This window comes from Scyliorhinus canicula, chromosome 20, assembly GCF_902713615.1.
Source record: "Scyliorhinus canicula chromosome 20, sScyCan1.1, whole genome shotgun sequence".
Taxonomy (NCBI): Eukaryota; Metazoa; Chordata; class Chondrichthyes; order Carcharhiniformes; family Scyliorhinidae; genus Scyliorhinus; species Scyliorhinus canicula.
This window is the reverse complement of record NC_052165.1, coordinates 24,922,378-24,946,707: the sequence shown is the minus strand read 5'-3', so window position 1 is coordinate 24,946,707 and position 24,330 is coordinate 24,922,378. Positions and strand designations below refer to the sequence as shown.

Here is a 24,330-nt window from a genome sequence, read left to right as displayed (position 1 = left end):
AAAGCGATTTTGGATACACCTATTACTAACAGTTGCTCCATAGGTTACCAAGGCCATTGGAAAAGCAAACCAAGCATAGAAACATAGAAAATAGAAGCAGGAGGAGGCCATTCAGCCCTTAGAGCCTGCTCCGCCATTCATTGTGATCATGTTGATCATCCAACTCAAATGCCTAAATCTGCTTTTGTCCCATATCCTTTGAGCCCCTGCTTGAAAACATGCAATATTTTGTCCTCAACTACTTCCTGTGGTAACGAATTCCACAGGCCGACCACTCGCTGAGTGAAGAAATGTTTCCTCAGCTCTGTTCCAAATGGTCCACCCCATATCTGAGCAGCACGGTAGCATTGTGGATAGCACAATGGCTTCACAGCTCCAGGGTCCCAGGTTCGATTCCGGCTTGGGTCACTGTCTGTGCGGAGTCTGCACATCCTCCCCGTGTGTGCGTGGGTTTCCTCCGGGTGCTCCGGTTTCCGGTTTCCTCCCACAGTCCAAAGATGTGCAGGTTAGGTGGATTGGCCATGATAAATTGCCCTTAGTGTCCAAAATTGCCCTTAGTGTTGGGTGGGGTTACTGGGTTATTGGGATAGGGTGGAGGTGTTGAACTTGGGTAGGGTTCCCTTTCCAAGAGCCAATGCAGACTCGATGGGCCGAATGGCCTCCTTCTGCACTGTAAATTCTATGATCTATATCCTCAGACTGTGACCCCTGGTTCTAGACACACCCACCATCGGGAACATTCTTCCTGCATCTACCCATCGAGTCTTGTTAGAATTTTATAGGTTTCTGTGAGATCCCCTATAATCACCTGCGGATGTTACCAGTTCTGCCACTGATTGCAATTACTGCCTGAGGCTTTCCCCTGATGGTTTTGATTGTAACGTTGTATAACCGCCCTGGAGTTAACCCTCGAAGGAAAGTCTCTGATGCACTTGACTGTAAACTCTGTATTTCTTTCACTGATCACTGATAAGGCAGAGTGACATCATACAAATCTAGATCCTCATCAGCCCTCCTCCAGGAGACCCGCTTTCCAGTCTAGTCCTGTTAGAATTTTATAGGCTTCGATGAGATCCCCCCTCATTCTTCTGAACTCCAGTGAATATACTCCGAACCGATTCAATCCCTCTTCACACATTAGTCCCGCCATCCCAGTCTGGTAAATCTTCATTGCACTCCCTCTGGAGCAAGAACACCCTTCCTTAGATAAGGAGACCAAAACTGCACACAATATTCCAGGTGTGGCCTCACCAAGGCCTTGTATAATTGCAGCAAGACATCCCTGCTTCTGTACTCTAATCCTCTCACTGTGAAGGCCAACATACCAATTGCCTTCTTTACCGCCTGCTGTACCTGCATGCTTACCTTCAGTGACTGGTATATGAGGACAACCAGGTCTCGTTGCAGCAGGCTCTCCTAATTCCCCTCTCCTAATTTAAGGCCATTCAGATAATAGTCTGCCTTCTCATTTTTACAACCTTCCATTTCTCTAAATTATATTGCATTTGCCATTCATTTGCCCACTCACTCAATGTTGAATTCACACTGAAGGATCTCTGCATCCTCCTCACAGCTCACTCTCCCACCCAGCTTTGTGCCATCTGCAAATTTGGAGATATTGGGCAGGATTCTCCCGTAACGGTGGGGCGGGGGGTCCCGGCGGGATGGAGTGGCATGAACCACTCTGGCGTCGGCCTGCCCCAAAGGTGCGGAATCCTCTGCACCTTCAGGGGCTAGGCCAGCGCCGGAGTGGTTTGCGCCCCGCTGGCTGGCGTGGAAGGCCTTTGGCGCCACTCCAGCCAGGGCCGAAGGGACTCCGCTGGTCGGTGAGAGTCCGCGCATGCGCGGGAGCGTCAGCGGCTGCTGACGTCATCCCTGCGCATGCGCGGGGGGGTTCACCTACGCATCGGCCATCGCGGAGACTGACACGGCCGACGCGTAGGAAAAGAGTGCCCCACGGTATAGGCCCACCTGAGGAACAGTGGACCCCGATTGCGGGCCAGGCTACCATGGGGGCATGCCCCGGGGCCAGATTGCCCCGCGCTCCCCCAGAACCCCGGAGCCCGCCCACGCTGTCAGTTCCCGCTGGTAAGGGACCTAGTCTGATCCACACCAGCTGGACTGGCAAAGAACCAGCGGGACTTTGGCCATTCGCGGGCCGGAGAATCGCCGGGGGGGACGCTGCAAGCGGCCGCCGACCGGCACGGCGCGATTCCTGCCCCCGCCGAATCTCCAGTGCCGGAGAATTCGGCAGACGGCGGGGGACGGGATTGGCCCCCCGGCGATTCTCTGACCCGGCGGGGGGGTCGGAGAATCCCACCCATTATATTTAGCTCCCTCATCTAAATAAATTAATATATACTGTGAATTGCTGGGGCTGCAGCACTGATCTCTACAGTACTCCACTAGTCACTGTCTGCCAATTTGAAAAAGACCCATTAATTCCCACTCTTTGTTTTCTGTCTGCCATCCAATTTTCTATCCATCACAATACACTACCCCCCATCCCATGCGTTTTCATTTTACACACTGGATTTTATTTCTGAAAGGATAGAATTGAAACGTGGAGTAGTTATGCTAAACCTGTCTCGAATATTCGTTAGACTGCACAAGAATACAGTTCTGATCACCATATTATATAACAAATACAGAGGCACTGGAGAGGCTGCAGAGGAGACTCACAAAGATGTTGTCAGAAATGTTTGCGTGTACATATCGGGAACGGATTGGTAAAAAAAAGGCTGAGGGTGACCTAACCGAAATATTTAAAATTATGAAAGGTTACAGAGTGAATATTTTCTCTTGTGGGGAAGAACATAAGCTATCAATATAAAAGTCATCAAGAAATCCAATAGAGAATTCCGAAGAATTCACTCTGTACACAAAAACTGATGGGAATGTGGAACTCGCTACCACAGGGAGTGGTTGAAATGAATAATTATAGATGCACTTAAAGGAAAGAGTAAGAGGCGACTAGATTGAAACATATAAGATCCTGAGGGGTCTTGACAGGATCGATGTCGCGAGGTCGTTTCCACTTGTGGGAAAATCTAGTATCAGGGGTCACTGTTTGTAAATAAAGGGTTGTCTATTTAGGACAGAGATGAGGAAACATTTTTCTCTCAGAGGGCAGAACAGGCTCCAAGAGCCAAGTGCCATACTCTTTTCCTTAATTCAAATGTTAATCTGAAACTAAACAAACATATGATGGAGAAGGGAACACAGGTCTATAAAACATGACTCGCATTTGATAAGGGGCCTCAGCGGGGAGCGAGTGGCCAAGGCCACACAGAGCCCCATTTTGTGCACTGAGGAGCTCGGCTCTCCGGAACTCCTCAGTGTAGCAAGGGACTGGGACACCATATTTAATGGTGTCCCGATCTCCGAGGCCTCCAAAGGGACCCTCGAACATCCCCCCTCAATGCTCTGGCCTCTCCAACACCCACGCAGGGCACCCTCAGCCCCATTGTACCTGCACAAAAAATGTCAGCTTGGTACCTTGGCAGTGCCAACCTGGAACCAGGCAGTGCCCCTGCCAGCACCACCTGGGTACCTTTGTAGTGCCAGTTTGGCATCCAGGTGGCACTTCCAGCAGTGCCAGGGTGCCACCCTGCCCAAAGGGCATGCATCTGGGGGCCTCTGATCCCCTGGGAGATCTCCACGACTGCCGTTCTACCTGGTTCCCATTTGTGGACACCAGCACTGTGCGGCACAAGCCATAGATGTCCAAGGTGAGTCAAATTGATCTCATGCCTTGGGTACCTCGGGAATCTGCACATTAAAGTTCCATCTCGCAAGGCATTATGAGCCGGGTAGATCCAGGGAGTAGGTTCTCCCTGCTTCTATCCACCACGCTGCGCCGCGGTGAGCTGCTTTTCTGGCGTAGCATGGCTATTAAGCCGCACCCTCTGATTCTCTCCACAGATGCTGCCAGTCCTGCTGGCTTTATCCTGCATTTTCTGTTTTTATTTATGATTTCCAGCATCTGCGGTATTTTGCTTTTATATAAACATGGGAGGATGGTTGAGTAGAGCATAAAAATTGGAGTAGACCAATTGAGTCAAATGACCTGCTTCTGTTCCATCTATTCTTTGTAATCCTATGTAATCTTACCAAATTTAAAAGAAAGGAAACAAGATATAACTAAACAAAAATACAATGGAGTTAAGACTTAGCAGCTTTAGAAGTAACCATAGCCACTTTCAAAATGGCAAATAAGTCAATTTAGATGCATTCCCAAGAAAATTACATTTGAGTTAAACTATCAGAATGGTGATATTCTTATAAATGATTCCTTACTATGAATTGAAAAGTTAGCAACAATCTCGAGAATCGCATCCCTTCCACACGTGCGAAGCACAGAATCAGGCACTTATGCTTGGTTATGTTAACTGAATTAGTTTCCTGAGAACAAAGGCCAACAAATCCCTTTGAAGTAAATACACTCACTGTTCACCCGCATTTGGTAGAATAAGGCGGCAGTTTTACTTTATCTGAAAATATAAGTGGCACAAATTTCATGGCCTGTGATAGAGGAACTCTTTGTGGTACAGTTATCACTTACTTGGTTTCCTCTTTGTCGTGGGAAATGTCATAGTCAAAAAGGAGTTGGATAATGTGCAGTTAATGACCGCCGTGCCAAAATCTTGAGGAAAAAGTTCATTTACGTAATGACACAAAATATCATCACTGTGGATGCACAGTAGTACATACAAAAGAAAAATCTAATCTTCGCTGTGTCCTTTGATGTGCCAAGCAAGATGGAAAACACACCTCATTTAACACCCATTAACCTTGACCTTAAACTGGTAATTATTCCAATACAACTGCTTCTTTTTGACTTTTCAATCTCTAATGACCAGTGCTTTACCAACGACAGAACAGGAAGCCTTCCAATTCCTTCATTGTGTATAAATGTGTTCAGTTTCCACAACCACCCCATGGCTACGTGACCTTGCCAATCACTCCACCCTTAATTTGTATTTTTTGTTGCAGTTATAAGTTGATCACTTATAATACAAAAGTGTCAGTGATTCAAGTCTTGTGCACAGTGCATACACTAATTGCCTTACTTGTGTTTCATAGAATTTACAGTGCAGAAAGAGGCCATTCAGCCCATCGAGTTTGCACCGGTCCTTGGAAAGAGCACCCTACCTAACACCCACGCCTCCGCCCCGTAACCCAACCTAACCTTTTTGGATACGAAGGGCAATTTAGCATGGCCAATCCACCTAACCTGCACATCTTTGGACTGTGGGAGGAAACCGGAGCACCCGGAGGAAACCCACTCACACACGGGGAGAACGTGCAGACTCCACACAGACCCAAGCCGGGAATCGAGCCTGGGACGCTGGAGCTGTGAAGCATCTGTTTCGCACGAGGAGAAGTTACAGAAAGAAAAGGTTACAAACTGTTGTCTATCAGAACTGCAAAACAATAAATCTTATTTATTGGGCAATTGATGTAACGTTGCTGGCTTGGCTATCTTACCACTGAATGGCCCTCTTGCTAGGTTTATTGTACAATACTGATGTCCTCTCTTGTTTAAAATAATGTTATTTTACATTTTCAAACAAAAACATGTTTTTTTTGGGAACTAAATGGCTTGCATAGACTGCATCGCATTGAAGCTTGTTCAGTGCAGTTCCGATTATCTGCCTCTTGCAGCAGACGAACTAACACTTACACAGTGGGAAGCCCTTGGCTGGGAAGGTGAATTGTACAAACTAAATCCAGTCAGTAGTTTATATAATTCCCATTCAAATGAGAGACTCAGATTAGCAAAAGGCAGCGAAATCTCTCACACTGGCTAAATTGATGCAATTTATGACCAATTTGTAGCAAAACTGGTCTGAATCTTAGCGGTGAAGATGATTTGTTTACCTTTTTTTTCCAGCTGAAACATATTCATAAACAATTTGTAAAGTTTTCAGTGTTTGAGCGACTGAAAATTATTTGTAAATATTGCACATTTGAAATAATCAATCACCACAGAAAGACAAAAGTGCAATGTGAGAGGCGCATTTGAAAGCAGTTTAATATTATGCCTATTATTATCATGGAAAGTTTCCAAACATGATCAATACTTTTTTTCTGAAAATGCTATTATGAAAAGTAAATTTAGTCCCTGACGATATTAAAATTAGTTTTAACTTATTCATTATTATCTGACACAGATTCTTTCACTTTTGAATTTCATGGGACGTCCTCTATCTCGCACAATGGTGTAAATATGTTAGCAGCCTACGCCTTCAAATAGAAATATTGACAACAACTTAAGAGAACAAAAGGATTCTGGTGTGATCGTTGACTATACCGTTCAATTGTTTAAAAGCTTAAAGCGTCAGGGTCGGGATTCAAACCTGGGTCCTCAGCGCCGTGAGGCAGCAATGCTAACCACTGTGCCACCGTGCTGCCCTGTCATAGGATTATTACTGGAACATATTTAAAGAGACTCTTACTGACACTGATGTTGGGGAGTTGAGATTTGGATCTATACATTTTTAATATTTCATTTTGTGTATAGATCTAGGGCGATTTCGTAATTGCCGATCGGGTAGAGAATCCCATTTTACAACCGAATCGGAGGCGGCGCCTGTTTTCAAATGCCCCACCCCCTCCAAAACGGCGTAATGGAGGAGCACACCGCACACCATTGGGGCAGCCTCAGGACGTTACCTGAAGGTCCTCCACCCAATGCTCCAACCCTGATGGGCCGAGTCCTCACCGCACGGTTGACACATGGTCTCAGCAGCCGGGAACCCGGCATGGCGGCTGCAGACTGAGTCCAGTGCCACCAACAGTCGGGGGTGCGAGCCATGCTGCTGGCCGGAGGGCTTCGGTGAGGGCTGGAGGTACTGGTGGGGCACCGGGACTGGCCAGCGGGGCACTATGTGGCAGATTGGGTCCGCGCACAGCCGGCGCCATGTTGTACGGCACGACCACTGCAGGTCATCACTGTGAGCTTGTGCAGCCATGAACCGGGGAATTCTCCAGGCGCTTATATCGGGAAGGCCGTACGTCTTGGTGGATCGGTGCTGGGGCCTCGTTGATTTTTCCCACGGAAAACGCCACGGATCCTCCCAACATAGCCCCAAAATCGGAGAATTCAGCCCCAAGCTTGAGTAAAGATTGATTTCTGAATCTGGAATTTCTTCTTAACTTGGCAAAACCTGACCTGCGCAGCTTTCCGCCTACTGAAATACACATGCAACCCATGTGTGATTTTGCCCAGGAATGTCTTTTCACATAAGTTTGCAGTAAATTGTGTGAACCACAATAGAGTTTGGGTACAAAGCTGGATCGGTTTGAAGACTTGCCTTGGTTCTCCGCACATAAGCCCAGCTCCTAATATAATTTAAGGCCTCTCATTCTCCTTACCTTCCATCAACCCCTGTATAACCCATATCCCATCATGTAATCCACGCTACCAGAGTGGTTGAGGACTCTGGATCTCTTGGAGTTTAGAAGGATGAGGGGGATCTTACTGAAACTTACAGGGTGCTTAGAGGCCTGGAGAGAATGGACATGGAGAGGATGTTTCCACTAGTAGGAAAAACTAGAAAACCAGGACACAGCCTCAGACTGAAGGGCTAATCTTTTAAATCTGAGAGAAGGAGGGATTTCTTCAGCCAGAGGGTGGTGAATCTGTGGAACTCTTTGCTGCAGAAGGCTGTGGAGACCAAATCACCGAGTGTCTTTAAGACAGAGATTGCTAGGTTCTTGATTGATAGAGGGATCAGGGGTTATGGGGAGAAGGCAGGAGAATGAGGATGAGAAACAAGTCAGGCATGATTGAATGGTGGAGCAGACTCGATGGGCCGAATGGCCTAATTCTACTCCGATGTCTTATGCTCTTGAGCCACCTCCATGTTCCCTCACACCCCATTCATCCCATACCACCCATGCCCCCTTATATCCCCATGTCCCCTCAGATCTCCCATGCCACCTCCCTGCTCCCTCACACCCCACTCATTCTATATACCTCTCCATTCCCCCACAGATTTCCCATGCCATCTCTGTGCTCCTATGTATCGTCTATAGTTATTGCCTTAGTATACTCTGTGTCCAGTCCACAGGAACCATTCAATAGGAATTAGAATTATTTTAAAATCATTGGAAAATAATTGAACCTCTAACAATTGAATAAATCCCTGAATTCAAACATACGTATCAATGATACTAGAAAGGAAAACAAACTACTCCAGTGCAAAAGACATTTGAATTAAGTACCAATTAGATTTGTATCAAAGAAAAAATCACATCAAAGGCATATTCTGTTAGTATAGCTTCTTAAACATTTCAATGGTTCTTGGATCAATAGACCACCTGCTGAGCTGAGATCATAAACAACTTTTCAAACCTAACCAAGCAGTCATATTGGCTACAGCTGCCATAACAAAAGCTTTCAGCTACAATGTGTAAAACTGACTGAACAAAATGTGCCCCACTTCAATTTCAAATCATTTATTGCAACTTTAAAATACACGTTTTGTTTTAAACAGTGAGTGCTGTAAGTTGATTTTAATCACAATGCAAAACATGACATCAGAGGATGACCAGACCATTTATTTAAGTTTTCATGCATTATGGACTTTCTCCAATGGACAAAGTATTTCAATGCATGGTTTAATCAATGCTGGCCACTGTCAGGGTCAGCTTTCAAAAACAATGCACGGGAGGAAATACAATTTTCCTATGATCCTCACAATGGGAATGCCAACACCTGAAGAAGTACAAATGTGTTTTTTTTTCATAGAATTTACAGCGCACAAGGAGGCCATTCGGCCCATTGAGTCTGCACCGGCTCTTGGAAAGAGCACCCTACCCAAGCCCATACCTCCACCCTATCCCCATAACCCAGTAACCCCACCTAACACAGGGCAATTTGGACCTTAAGGGCAATTTGTCATGGCCAATTCACCTAACCTGCACAACTTTGGACTGGGAGGAAACCGGAGCACCCGGAGGAAACCAACGCACACACGGGGAGAATGTGCAGACTCCACACAGACAGTGACCCAAGCTGGGATTCGAACCTGGGACCCTGGAGCTGTGAAGCATTTGTGCTAACCACTATGCTACTGTGCATCCAAAGTCTTCCCAGATCACAAATAGAACACACAAAAAATGGTTTGAAGTCAGAAAAGCAGAGGAAAACTGTTTTTACAGCAAAACATTTAAGTTCAGCATTTCATGACCTGATTCAAACCTCCACTGGGAGACAAAAGTCTGGCACCTTGGCCCCAGCTTCATAAACTGGCTGTCGGGGGTTTAACAAACACAGCTGACCCACGTATGTTGAAACAAGATACTGCAACAATATCACTCCCCTCGAATGCTGAGACAGGCATTCTGGAAACTGGCTCCAAGAGATCAGGGTGCCATCTTTAAAGGGTGCCCTGATCAGCGCTGAAACCTAAAGTCGCCAGCCTCACTACGGAGGTATCAGTGGCCTTCCAAACCTCAAAAGTCATCACCGCTCTCCTCCCCCCACCATACATAAATGAATGCCCCTGATGGAGCGCCCACTAAAGTCCACCCTGGCACAGTCCCAACACAGTTTGGCACTGCCAGGTTGGCACAATGACAACCTAGCAGTGCCAATCTGTGCCAAGGATGTCTCCCTGCCCCCTGGGGGCTATACTCACCTCTGTGCCCACGTAGGCAACCCCTCAACCGGTTCTTGTTTGGTCAAACCTGTTGTAACCCTCACCAACGTAGCATTAGTTAGTGAGGGGGGGGATTAAGTGGCGGGCGACCTGTTAATAATATTTAAATTCAACAAAATCTCTTTAAATTAGTTTTCCACCCTTTGCGAGGTTCCGCCCTGCTTGAACCTCGTAATGTCGCTGGCAAGGGGTGGGGGAAATCGGGAAACACAATCTTTCCGGAGAGTCCCGCCTCCCAAGTCTCTCCGTATTTTCCATCAGGTCACTGTTCTCTCGGACACTGACCGCGGGCTGAAATTCAGCCCCTCTCAGTCTAACCCATTAAATCCCATTATTGTTTTAAGACCCTCAATTAGTTCACCCTCCATCTTCTAATCTGAAGGGAAAACAAACTAGATAACCTGTAATCCTAACTTGAGCTATTAAAATCTCCCTACATTACACAGCGCCGTGGTCCCAGGTTCGATCCCGGCTCTGGATCACTGTCCATGTAGAGTTTGCATATTCTCCCCGTGCCTGCGTGGGTTTCACCCCCACAACCCAAAGATGTGCAGGCTAGGTGGATTAGCCGCACTAAATTGCCCCTTAATTGGAAAAAATGAATTGGGTACTCTAAATTTATAAAAAGGTTCCCTACACCCCTACGTTGAAAACACTGAAGAAAAAAAACTCATTGACTGCAAAGTACTGCTCCATGATTGTAAAAGGTGCAATAAAACACCGGTCTTTCTTTCTTTAAACTGTACCATTACCCTTTCCAACTTATTCACCTCCAGATGACTTCCCTTCCAGTTCTAATGTGTTGATTTCATTACACTTCTAAAACAAAATAATATAAGTAGGTATTTCTCTCTTGCTTGTTTTTAATTCTAATCTTTTCACTCATGATGCTGAGTCCAGTACATACACTGAGTGAAGAAGCTTATTTTCAACACCATGACCTTCTCAAAGTGGCTCATGTTTACAGATGAGAGGGAAGAGCCAATGAAGTAATTTTCCTGATCCCTCTGAGGCACTAACAATTATTGCCCTCCTCCATAAAGAGGCACCCCACAACCTGTGACTGTAGAACTGCTCTAGGCAACCTGAAAGAAAAATAAAAGCCCGGCAGCTAACCCAGCACTTTGCCCTTACTCCCAGTCCAATCACCTGGACCTATATCGCCGCTTCCCTTGCTCTTCTGCCTGCTGTTTGGCACAATGGTGCAGTCCATACACCAACTTCCAGCAGTGTAGAGTACAGGGATTGCCTGCATGGGCAAGGGCTTTGGATTCTGAAGCCATCCTGCCCTTGGTGTAAATTCATTCAAACGGTCAGAACCTTTAATGGGACATTTAAAGCATTGCCATGCATTAAAGTAGAGAAGATCGATGGAGTGTTTGCTATCAGAGACAGCAGCACAGGAGATGTTTTATGCTACTGTTACTTTAAATGCAAAATGTCTTCACTATCTAAAAATGGGATTAAATGAACTAAATAATCTTAAAACAACCCTTCAATATATGATCGTAATACCCTCAAGATGCAGCCCATACTTGAATTGCTTTGCTCAATGGCATCACAATACTGGTACTTTTCGTGAATGACCAATAATCACACCCAAATCCTTTTCCTTTTATATCCTTGCCAATGTACACCCATTCATTGTGTTTCACATTTCCTTTTTCAGCATGCATTGTCCCGATTTAAATACATTTCTCATACCATGGCTTAAAAACAGCTCACATTTAATAGTATTTCATCCAGAAGGGCATGCTACTGACTCGTAATTGTTGTCACAGACAGGAGGGAGATTGATATAAAATCCTTAGAATCCCTACAAAGCAGAAGGAGGCCATTCAGCCCATTGGGTCTGTACTGACCCTCCGAAAGAGCACCCGACCCAGGCTCACTCTCCCGCCCTATCCCAATAGCCCGCCTAACCTGGACATCTTTGGACACTAAGGGAAAATGTAGCATGGTCAGTCCACCCAACCTGCAAATCTTTGGACTGCGGGATGAAACCGGAGCACCCGAAGGAAACCCACGTCGAGATGGGGAGAATATGCAAACCCAGGACCCAGGACCCTGGCACTGTGAGGCAGCAGTGCTAACCACTATGCCACCATACAAACAGCCCTGTTCTAATTTTCATCAACCCCTCAAGTTTGGTGTGATCCAATTTGTATTTTTCTAAATATATTTAGAGTACCCAATTCTATTTTGTTCGAATTAAGGGGCAATTCATCTACCCTGCACATCTTTGGGTTGTGAGGGTGAGACCCACGCAAACATGGGAGAATGTGCAAACTCCACACGGACAGTGACCCGGGGCGGGATCGAACCCGGGTCCTCAGTGTGTTGAGGCAGTGCTAACCACTGCACCACCTTACCCTCCTTGTGATCTAATTTGTATTAACAACTCCACAGTAAACCCAAGATAGAATTTACAGTGCAGAAGGAGGCCATTTGGCCCATCGAGACTGCACTGGCTCTTGGAAAGAGCACCCTACTTAAGCCCCCCCCGCCCCCCCCCCCCCCCTCCCCACCCCAATCTATCCCCCTAACCCAGTAACCCCACCTAAACTTTTTGGACACTAAGGGCAATTTTAGCATGACCAATCCACCTAATTTGCACATCTTTGGACTGTGGGAGGAAACTGGAGCATCGGAGGAAACCCACACAGACACAGGGAGAATGTGCAGACTCTGCACAGACAGTGACCCAAGCTGGGAATAAAACCCGGGACCCTGGATCTGTGAAGCAACAGTGCTAACCACTGTCTGTGCTACCGTGCCACCCGCATTATTATATGAAATTATTATATCTGAGGTCGAAACCACAAGAAAGACATTCTCAGAATTAACTATACTGTGTCAAGTTGCTTTCCAATCGAAAACAAAGCAACTCATCCAATTGTAAATAATACAATAAGGTTTTCCCTTTGTCTCCAATCCTTTATTATTACTTTGTCTGCTTTGATGTGACAAGTGCCACCACCCCCCCGCCCTTCACGCACCCCCTCCCCAACCCCACCCTTCATGCAACACCCCCCCCCCCCCACCACCACCCTTCATGCCCCACCCCATTCCTTGTTACATTTAGTTTGATTACAACCTTGTATATATTTTAAAAGATGGAATTTATTTCTTTTTAAAGGTTAAATTGCGTTTATAAATTCAAGTGACACTTTTGGCTGAGTCGCAGGCTATGAGGAGACAACTTAAAAATTCTGTTCCAGGCATTAATCTTCCCCACAATTCAATAAAGGTAACTTGAAAGTGCTCCATGGTTGGGTGCAGTCGGTGGGAGCTCGGTGCGTGTGCCGAGATGCAAACAGTTCCATTCCAGGGGGATCTATCTCCTCAGCTGCCAATGATGTGAGTCTATTTCTCAACAATGCTTCTGGTTGTCACAAACCCATATCCTTTTCACTGCATTGAAATCTCAGCAGAGGCTGAATGTAGTAAGATTAATCCAAAAATATATCAAATAGATGAATATCAAACCTGGGTACCAGTTACACTACAAGGAGATTCTCTCATGCCTGACAGTGAAATGATTCCACTTCTAACCTTGGAGGATGCACAGGGATCTAAAAAGGAGCCCTACAAGGTGAATGTATTTTAATGAACTGTTATAAAGAGATACTCACAGGAGTATGATGGCATAATTATTTCACTGGATGAGTAATCCAGAATCCTAGATTAATAAACCTGAGACATGAGTTCAAATCCCACTATGGCAGCTGGGGAATTAAAGCTTAATTAAATAAATATGCAGTTTAAATAAAAGCTCATATCATTTATGTTCACCATGAAATGAAGAGATTGTCATTAAAATGTCTGGTGTACTAATGTCTTTTGGGGAAGCAAATTTGGTAATGTGGTTGACTCTTAACTGCCCTTTGAAATGGTCCAATAAACCATGAGTTAAATTCAAGAAGACAGCTCACCATCACGTTCTCAAGGGCAATTTAGTGATGGACAATACAGGATGCTCACAATCCATGAATACATTTTGAAATAGACACTGACTTGGGACAAATCTTATGAGTTGATAAATACAAAATGCTTTCTCCTTGTGTTATGTTCTTTAATTTTTGGAGGTTATAAATGAAATAGAAACTTCTTCTTTCTACCCGTAGGCAAGACTGACCCACAGTGCCAAGGCCTCCACCATGGGTGGGGAAAGGAAGCCAGGTCCAGCCCCAACTGGTATTGGAATCAAATCCCTTGTTGTTGGCACCAATCTGATCTGCACCGACCATCCAACAAACGGAGTCAACCAGCCTCCCAAGGAGTCTCAGTTACCACCGGGATGAAATGAAGCTCGCTTACTTCCGATGAGAGATGGAGAGAAAGGCTGTTAGCCGGAGGGGGCATGGACTCCTCCCACACAGGGAAAAATCGGAGAGGTGGACCATCCTAACCTCCTTGGATAAGTCACAGGATCCACCCCCCTACCATCAAAATGAACGTAAATATGTATAAAGTTCAGAGGTCTGGTATGGATTGTAAATACAAATATAAATCAGAAAATGCAGGCATGGGAAACTTGGTCACATAAAAAGCGACAACTGGCTGTACAGATCTTTATGAAGTTGTTATTGCTATGTCCTTTGTTTTTATGTTTTGCCAATGGCTCTGTTACTTGTGTATAAAATTTGCTATGAAATATCAAATCCCATTAAAAATATTTTCAAATAAAGAATATAGACTACCACAAGGAGCGTGCCGGTCGATAAGGTGAATACCAAAGATGCATTTAAAGTGAAGCCAGACATAAAAGGGGTGCAAAGAAATAGATTATATTGATAAGGTTAGATGAAGAAGGTGAGTGGAGACACATGAAAAAAAAATGAAAATCGCTTATTGTCACAAGTAGGCTTCAAATGAAGTTACTGTGAAAAGCCCCTAGTCGCCACATTCCGGCGCCTGCTCGGGGAGGCTGATACGGGAATCGAACCGTGCTGCTGGCCTGCCTTGGTCTGCTTTCAAAGCCAGCGACTTAGCCCTGTGCTAAACAGCCCCTGTGAAGCATAAACACCAGCATGGACTAGTTGGGTTGAATGGCCTGTTTCTGTAAACACTTTGTAAATGCAATGTACACAAATACTATCAGGATTCCCACTAATCATCAGAGTTAATGAGCGGGATGATTTGCAGAGGTGTCCCACCATTGGTGGGTGGCAGGGTCTTCTGGTCCTGCCATTGTTAATGGGGTTTCCTGTTGACAGCAGTCTCAGTGTTGGCAGCACTGGAGGATCCTGCCAGAAGGTTCTGGCCAACATTTTTGATTCTTCTCACGATAGCATTCTTTCGATCCAAACAAAAATTGCATCTAAAGTGGATTTGGTAAGAACCTTTTGCAATAGAGCTAAAAGTGTGATAGAAAAATCATCAGGTCATTTCACATCTTTTTACTTTTAGTGAAATCACAATTATCCCAGAGAGACAATTTGCTTGGCAGTCTAGTTGTTCTTGTGTTACCTCACATTTACAGTTTCCAAATTCTGATCTATAAAAGTGATCGGGGTAATTCAACTAGCATACCTCACTGACGTAACAATGTATAACTTTGTGGCCCCAACATCAGTGCGCTATCCCTATAAATATCTGGGCCGTACATATCAGGAAGACCACGGTTTGATCTGGTCAGTGCTGTGTTAGGTGATCCTGTATGGGCTGTTGGCATCACCAAGCTGTAACTGAACTGCGCAATATACATCCCAACTTTCTCATGAACTGGACAGTGTCATGTGAAACGCAAAATATTATCCACAAAAGTAGCAAGGTGTCTTAGTGTTTCATTCTGCTTGTGTTCTTGTCTCTTGTACCCGAAGAAGATCAAATCAAGACTGTGGAGCCTAAAATGTTTTGAGACTTATTTTAAAAATAAGTAATTTTGCCATAATATATTCTCTCCTTATAATTAAGGGGTGGAATTCTCCAATAATGGGGCTATGTCCCCACTCCAACGTCAAAACGCGAATGTTTCACTCTGGCCCTTTCAGGGCACGGGAGTACTCACGCAGCTCTGTTGCTGATACGGGACCCTGCTCTTCCAGTCGGGAGTCCGCGCATGCGCACGGCGGCGCCGGCCTTTGGCAGGCCGCTCCGCGCGACATGGCTGACTCGCGCCGTGCAGCGTGCCTGAAAATATAGGCCCCTCCCCCTGAGATCGCGCACGCCCGCAGATCGTTGGCCTCCGATCATTAGCCTGGCTGTCCCTGAGGCCTCCCCTAGTGAAGGCTCCCCCCCGCCCCCCCCCACCAGGGCGGCCAATGACTGAGTCCGCAGCCGCCGCCGACTGTTCACGACATGCAAAACATGGTTAGAACCACGCCATCAGGAACTCGGCCAGTTTTCTCCGGTGAATTGCGGTGGAGGGGCTTTTGTCAATGGCCCCCTACACGCGCCACGTAGACCGCGTGCATGCGATTCGCGGCGATTCTCCGCTGATCGAAGAATCGAGGGAGCGACATTGCGCCAGTTTTCGGCGTTAACGCCCATTCTCCGTCCCCGCGCGGATCGCTCGGAGAATTCCGCCCCTGATGTTATAGTGTGACATGGAAATTTTGTGGATGTAGTTCATTGTTACACATAGGTCCTATTATGTAAAGTATTATCATTTGGAATCATTGTAATGCTGTCCCTATCATTTAAAAGCTCAGTACTCCACTGTCCCTGACTGCCTGGTATGTGAAGCAAGTTGTAAACTGGCACAGAAGGCAGTAATGAAGTCTTTCCACTGGCACTTTAAACATGCTGAAGACTCCAATTTTAAACAGAAGTATGTAATGTACATAAATATAAGAATGTGTTACACATTTCACTAGTCTCACAGGCTTGGCCACTGCAGCTTGAACAATCAAGAAAATAAACTTTTGTTTTGCATCAAAGGATATTCAAGGCAAATATTTAATGGTGAAAGACGAATTGTGTAACAGGTGAACTTACTTGGCAAAATAGTTTTATATCTATTCTTAGCTCCATGACAGGGGATATTGAGCTCTTTGGGATTCACAAAATTCATGGGAATTTCCTGTTATTTGAAGGAAATAAAAAACACAAGCATCAGAAATTCCAATGCACAGGAACACTGCATACTGCAGAGCAATAACAAACAGCTGTTGTCAGGTAAAGAAGTCCACAATACATGTTTAAGATATACCCAGAGTATCAATTACAGCAAGGCGAAATCCACACTCAAAATCTACTTCGCCTCTCCCAAATGCCACACATTAATCTGGTCCTCCAGTAGAGGAATGCCAAGTGAAACTGTACTCTGATGCTCTTAAAGAATGTAAGCAATATATAACCTACTGGGAAATACACCAGATATTGTGTGATTTTATGTGCAGGTTGCTTCATTGGTTGCATCATGAGGGGCTGGTTCAGCACAGTGGGCTAAACAGCTGGCTTGTAATGCAGAACAATGCCAGCAGTTCAATTCCCGTACCGGCCTCCCGAACAGGCACCGGAATGTGGCGACTAGGGGCTTTTCACAGTAACTTAATTGAAGCCTACTTGTGACAATAAGCCATTATTCTTTATTATTAATATCATGAGGTTAATTATATCATTAAGCTGTTGGCAGTTTTCCTGATTTCTTTGTCCAGACCCCAATCCTATCAGGACATTCGATTTGCATGGATGACACACGCAAAAATAAAGGTTAAAAATATTCCGTGATCTATATAATCGAACATACGTGCCAATAAGCAGTGGATGGTTTAGAGGAACTTTGTCACAATGTGTGTATACCAGCACACTGGGGTTAATAAAGCTGCTTGGAATCGCTAAAGTACTTCATTAACCCTACCCGTCCTGTAATCAAGGAATGCTTATGACAGGCCATCAACAATATTTGGGGATTAGATGTTTTCCACAAAATGTATTTATATATGCCAGAGCCTACCTTTTATTCTTCAATATCCACAATTCATTCCGCGTGGATAGACATTGAATGTAAGATTCAGGTAAGAAGAGCTCAACTGCATTTATTGAACATAAATAATAAAATCATATTTTTAAAATAGCATTAGATTGTCTGGAATACTAAGCTTCAAGTGAAAAATGTAAAAAAAATGGAATCCATTGCTTTGTCCTTTCTAGTTCAAATTGCATCTTAGCACCGTAACCATTCACTGCTTAATAGCTCGAATGTTCGATTATATAGATCACGGAATCGTTTTAACCTATATTTCTGTGTGTATCATTCATGTAAATTACATATCTTGATATGACAGGGGTCTGGGGCCTGGAAAGCAGGAAAACTGCCACAGGTTTAATTAACCCCATGCTGCAACCAATGAAGCAAATTGGTTCCTGCTTTATCCCATTGACAGTAGGCAATATTTTTATACCTATTACAACTTGTAAGATTAAACTGACGTACAAAACACACTGCATAGGGTATCATACCATGAATTCAGCTTGAAGGGATTGGGCACATGCTACATATTCTTTCAGTTGCAATCGAGTAAGCACTCGGCTCGCAGATCGTAGATACTCCAGAAATATTTTTTCACGAGGTGTGGGAGCAATACTGAATGATTCAACATTTCCCATGGTACTCATATCCAACGTAAGCGACACATTTGAGCCTCTCCTGTAAATTAAGAAAGAGTATTTGAAAATGTTCATTAGACCCCATTTCTTTCCTTGAGCCATTGGGCTTCTCCACAAAGAAGTGGACAAAGAAGAGACATAGTCTGTGAGGGGTCTGCCAGCATGTGACTTGAAGCTCCTTCTCAAAACCCACCTATTTTCAGAAGATAGAGGAAAATCCAGCCCACTCTTAGTGCAATAAACCTTTGCTGAAAGTGAATGAAATGTATGTATCTTCTCATAATTCATTCCAGAACTCAGCAAGGATCGATCCTCAGCTCCCTTCTCTTCCTCATCTACATGCATCATCCCCAGACATGAGATTGACTTCCACGTACACCTCTCCCTTGACCACTTTGTCCTTGTGTGACACCGGGGACTAAATTTTTTTCTTCCTGTGCTTAGCGATCCCCCATCACCCCGCCGCTGCAACAGGGAGGACCAAATGAAAGGCATGGAGGGGCAGCAATTTTATACTTGACTCCCACTGCCCACAATTTTCCCCGGATCTGAATATTTGGCAGGTCACAACCCAACACTTATGTAAAGTGATGTTGATTTTGTTATTTAAATGCCTGGTCCAAATAAGGTTTCTTCTTAGGCTGCTATTGTCATGGAGGCAGGTGGGTTCCTCAAGGCTGCAAGAACTCTGTCAGGATAAATCAATTTAAAAGTGTATATTATACATCATTTGAGTGCAGTCCAAAAAAGCAAATTATTGCAAAGCATTAGGGTACCTACGCTGAAAAATCTTTTTTGTAACTTTACCTGTAGTCTCAAGACTTCACATCAGTTTTTTCAGCTAAGAATAATGCGCAACTAAATTTTTTGAGGTTGCATTTGAATATAAAGCTGGTATCAATTTTGTTACTTTAATAAAACAGTACATGGAAATTGAAATTCTACATTGATATTTTTTACATTAATTGGTAAACATTGGAATGGTGGAGTTGCTGTACTAGAGATACACAATGGGCTTTGATGAGTCCAATATAGTTTACTCGTCACTGGAGCAGTATCATACCACATTGATTGCCAGTGATTAAAACAAATTATGTTTAGATTATACACTACATTGAAATTTTCACCCAATGATTTGGGGATTTCTGCCTCCTCCTTGAAAATGTCATTTCAATTTTAGGTTCATAGACCTTTAGCTCCATCTTCAATGTTCCTTTCCTCTACAAAGTCCTTAAGTATTTTACAGCTTTCAAATCCATGCCACTCATTCCTGTAGCTTCCTTTTTGAATCTTTCCAACCCAGTTTCCATTAAGTCACAGCAGTAAGAAATTCAAACTAAAGTTATAAATGGTAACCTCTGTAATAGTGTATTACCCCTGCCATCGCTAAGTATTCGTCTTATCTACTGAAATATAGAAAGAGCATCTCCAGTGTGACTTCTCTTCTCACTCTGTCCCTAAAAGGTACGAGACCATGGCCGGGATTCTCCCCTTACCCGGCGGGGCGGGGAGTCCCGGCCTGATGGAGTGGCGTGAACCACTCCGGCGTCAGGCCGCCCCAAAGGCCAAGCCCTAACATCGAGGGGCTAAGCCCGCGCCGGAGTGGTTGACGCTCCGCCGGCTGGCGTGGAAGGCCTTTGGTGCCACGCCAGCCGGGGCAGAAGGAACTTCGCCGGCCGGCGGAAGTCTGCGCATGCACTGGAGCATCAGCCATGGGGAAAACGGAAGGAAAAGAGTGCCTCCATGGCACAGGCCCGCCGGCCGATCGGTGGGCCCTGATCGCGAGCCAGGCAACCATGGGGGCACCACCCGGGGCCAGATCGCCCCGCGCCCCCCCAGGACCCCGGAGTCCGCCCGCGCCGCCTGCTCCCACCGGTAAGGTAAGTGGTTTGATCCACGCCGGCGGGAGAGGCATGACAGCGGCGGGACTTCGGCCCATTGCAGGCCAGAGAATCGCCGGGGGGACCCGCCGACCGGCGGGACGTGATTCCCGCCCCCGCCAAATCTCTGGTGCCGGAGACTTCGGGACACGGCGGGGGTGGGATTGACGCCGGCCCCCGGCGATTCTCTGACCCAGCGGGGGGTCGGAGAACCCTGCCCCATTAAACTGACTGGCACTATGTTTAGCTTTGGATGCATTAGAGTACTTTATCCAGTAGATGGAGTGCCCTTATACATTCAACAGTATGGAGAATTAGATAATAATGTATATAGGGGACCCTGTAATTTGACGTTCACATTAATTTAATGTCCTGACATCTGCTTAAACTTTGAAGCATTATTCCAATCTCCACTAGGTACAGGACTAATGAGCCACATAATAACACTGGCAAGTATTTGAGGCACTCATTAAATAAATAAAACAATCATCCATTCAAAATTTCCTTTGAAAAAAATTACCCATCTTTCAAACTCATAAAATGGTCAATCAAACAGAGACATTCATACTCCATTGAAAAAAGCTTTAATCCATTAGATTTATTTTAATCTTGTCCACATACACAAACAGGCATTAAAAATCCACTTCAAAGATTATCTTATTCCAAACTTATAAAACTGCCATTGAAATAAAACTTGCCTTCCCCATCACATCTATGTAGACGTTCCCCAGCGCCTGAATTCATCACTGAGTGGTGGAGCTCAGCCAAGCATTCATAACAAGGCCATCTGACAAAACAGATGGTTGGCCACCTGCTTGAATTGCTTTGCTGGTACAGTTGATAGATGAATGCCTAGAACTAGGCCAATGTTCTAGTAAATGGAGGTGGAGTTCCTTTGCTGCTGACCTCTGGTGCTGCAGAGGCCCTAACTCCAGCCTGCACAAGACTACTGAAGACCAGAAATCCTAGTGAATTGACATAAATTTCCGAAGTCGGGAATATGATATCAGGAAACTGTCTCCTAGAATCTCTGATGCCCTCATCATATCCTAAATTACGCCCAATCACCATGCCCATCCTTGTGAACCTATATTTGCTCCTGGTCCCCCAAAGTCTCAAATATAAATTCTTCCCCTTAAAATGAAATGATCCCATGTCCTCAACTCTTCTGTCCTGTAAATCCCTTCCTCCAAACTGTTCTTCCGACTCCAGCCTCCTGAGTTTCTTCAACTTCCCTTCAACCTGCCTTTGGCACCCATGCTATCAGCTAACTGGATGCTATTTTCTGGAATTTCCTTCCCAAACAACTCATTATTTCCATTTTCTTCTTTAAGCCCTCCTTCAAACCAACATGTCCATCAAACTATTAGTCACTACTTATAATCTCTCTTTCATTGACTTAGCATCCATAGTTCTTTGGTCCTGTGTGAAGTCCCTTGTGATGTATACTTGCTGTTTCCACTGTCCAACTATTAATCACCACTGATGTGCAGCAGGACTGAACATCGAGGTTTTAGACTGAGATTTGGTATGGCTGGTTAAGTTCTTAATTGTCGAACTGTCAGACTGCCAAAGTCATATGGCCAAATTCAAGTGCTTGCTTCCAAGAAGAACTATCTCATTAAAACCACATCACAGTTTTATGGTTTGAATCAGTTAGTATGTTCTGCAGGAGTACCCCCTTTTATTTTCAACACCTACACCTAACTCAATTTTTAGCCTTATCATAGAATTTACAGTGCAGAAGGAGGCCATTCGGCCCATCGAGTCTGCACCGGCTCCTGGAAAGAGCACCCTACCCAAGGTCAACACCTCCACCCTATCCCCATAACCCAGTAACCCCATCCAACACTAAGGGCAATTTTGGAAACTATGGGCAATTTATCATGGCCAATCCACGTAACCTGCACATCTTTGGACTGTGGGAGGAAACCGGAGCGCCCGGAGGAAACCCACGCACACACGGGGAGGATGTGCAGACTCCGCACAGACAGTGACCCAAGCTGGAATCGAACCTGGGACCCTGGAGCTGTGAAGCAATTGTGCTATCCACAATGCTACCGTGCTGCCCTTATATCAAGTGTCAGCGTGGGTGTGGACTGGGTGTCACAGTGAGCTATCCCAATTTGCCTTGGACCTATGTTTGATTCCATCCCAAACTTCTGGCATTACATGAGGTGAATTAGGGTAATGTGAACCCATTTCCTAGGTGTGCACACTGCAACACCAAAAGACTGTCCACGAATTGCCAGTCTTTCTCTAACAGGTTGGTTGCAAGCTGATCACAAGTCTGTCAGAAAGGGCTTTCAAAGACACGTTATCCATCCACAATAGTGAGAGCCCCCACCTTCAGTGATGACAAAGGCTTCAAATGTGTGAAGCTACAAGATGGGTTTACATTCTAAAACAATGGGTGACAATTTAAAATTGGTGACATTTTATAATCGATCAAAAGTAAAATCAGTACAGCACATAACTACAATGTTTTAAAACCCCTTAAAATTATTTGGTTTCTTAAAGGGACAGGGTTTCTCATTACCCAGAGCTGAACTGACTGCTTTTATTAGCCAGTTTCTTAGCGGTTTGAAGAGGGATTTATGTGCAGCTTAACTACATAGTAAGGAAAGTTGCTGATAACTTGAAGTTAATACCTGTTGGATAAATAAATATATTTAAAAATACGTTCACTTTACACCTAATTACCTAATTGTGGACAGTATCTTATGTTTTTAGGTGCAATATTCTCTAGTTATAGAATCCCTACAGTGGAGAAGGAGGCCATTCAGCCCATCAAGTCTACAACGACACTGAAAGATTTTTATTAATTTTGTTGCTACATTGAGGTCCTTGCGAAATCTACAGAAGGGTATTAGGCATTTTGTGGTGGAAATTGTGTGCCTTACTTTAAAGTTGCCCAATATTATAGGGGCTGGTTTAGCTCACTGAGCTAAATCGCTGGCTTTTAAAGCAGACCAAGCAGGCCAGCAGCACGTTTCGATTCCCGTACCAGCCTCCCCCGGACAGGCGCCGGAATGTGGCGACTAGGGGCTTTTCACAGTAACTTCATTGAAGCCTACTCGTGACAATAAGCGATTTTCATTTTTCACATTATCAAAGCTGAAATGGGCGGCATATTGAAAAGTAAGACAAAGCTATAAATTCATGATACCCGTGATCCAATTGCCACGCTATGCCTGAAAAACAGCTTGGTGCAATAAAAGCTGGGAGAACCCCCCCCCCCCCCACTTTGGGCAGGGTGGTGCAGTGGCACTGCTGGTGCCACGTGGATACCCTGGCAGACTGGGACCTTTCCATAGTGCATTCAGGCTGGGAGGGGGGAGGGGGGAGGGTGGGGGGGGGTGGCGGGATCACTTTGGGAGCCCCCCCCCCCAGTGTACAAAACAAGGTTATGTGCGATGTGCGGCCTTGACTGTGCATTCCCTGCTGAGGCCCCTTGTACTACCTGAGTACCGCTGTAAAGCTGTCAGCGCCTGGAAACATGCGGCTAAACATGTTCGCTACGGGACTTTGTTCCCACTTAGATGAATTGAGCCCACTAACTGTGTCCGAAATGTTAGATTCATGCAATCAGCGTAAAAAGGAGTGGTCTTTTAAAAATATGATTAATGGACCATTTTCTTCAAAAAGGAAGCTCCGCCTGTCCATCACTCTGGACCACCTGACTGCCCAAGGCCATAAATCATGGAATGGGTCACAACCCAGTTTTTTTTTCTTTTACTAAAATTATGCCATTTCTCATTATGGTGTAAACGTATCTCTCTCATCAGGTGTTGGCTTGACACTGTTTATTCAAGCGCTGTCATTTCTTTAAATACTCTCTACAATGTTTGTTCAGAGCTCTGCAAACGTGGAACGCCCACAGGCCTGGTCCTCGGCCTTCAGTTCAGTTGTTGGGTTGGGATTTGACTGAGCTGGACGTTTGCCTGTTGAGAATCATTGCACTCTAACCCCGTGCATTCGTATTAGGGAGTTGTTTCCTCTTTTGTACATCAAATCCCCATCCTACTGCTCCACTGCCATTCTGCCTTGATGTGCTGAGCTGAATGAAGTGGCAAGTGTACAGATGGAAGGAAGACATTAATTAGAAGGAAGATCATCTCTGGGGCGGAATGAAGGGTTTGGTTTCATCTCAAAGAGGTGAATTTCTGCCACTGGAAAAACAAACACACCATTCCCAGAAGATCTCAGGCAACAGCATTTCT

The 24,330-nt window shown here is 45.1% G+C and overlaps 1 protein-coding gene across 2 annotated transcripts in view; it reads right to left on the bottom strand.

Annotated features, from left to right (window-relative positions):
* The window catches only part of ptprr (protein tyrosine phosphatase receptor type R), a 281,259-nt gene that overhangs the window by 66,188 nt on the left and 190,741 nt on the right, over positions 1-24,330 (bottom strand). For both annotated transcript variants that reach the window (XM_038780900.1, XM_038780901.1), the window contains 2 exons: positions 18,081-18,267; positions 16,614-16,698 (listed from right to left, as the gene is read on the bottom strand). In XM_038780900.1, coding sequence (XP_038636828.1) covers positions 16,614-16,698; positions 18,081-18,267 — 272 coding nt within the window. The remainder of the gene's footprint in view (positions 1-16,613; positions 16,699-18,080; positions 18,268-24,330) is intronic.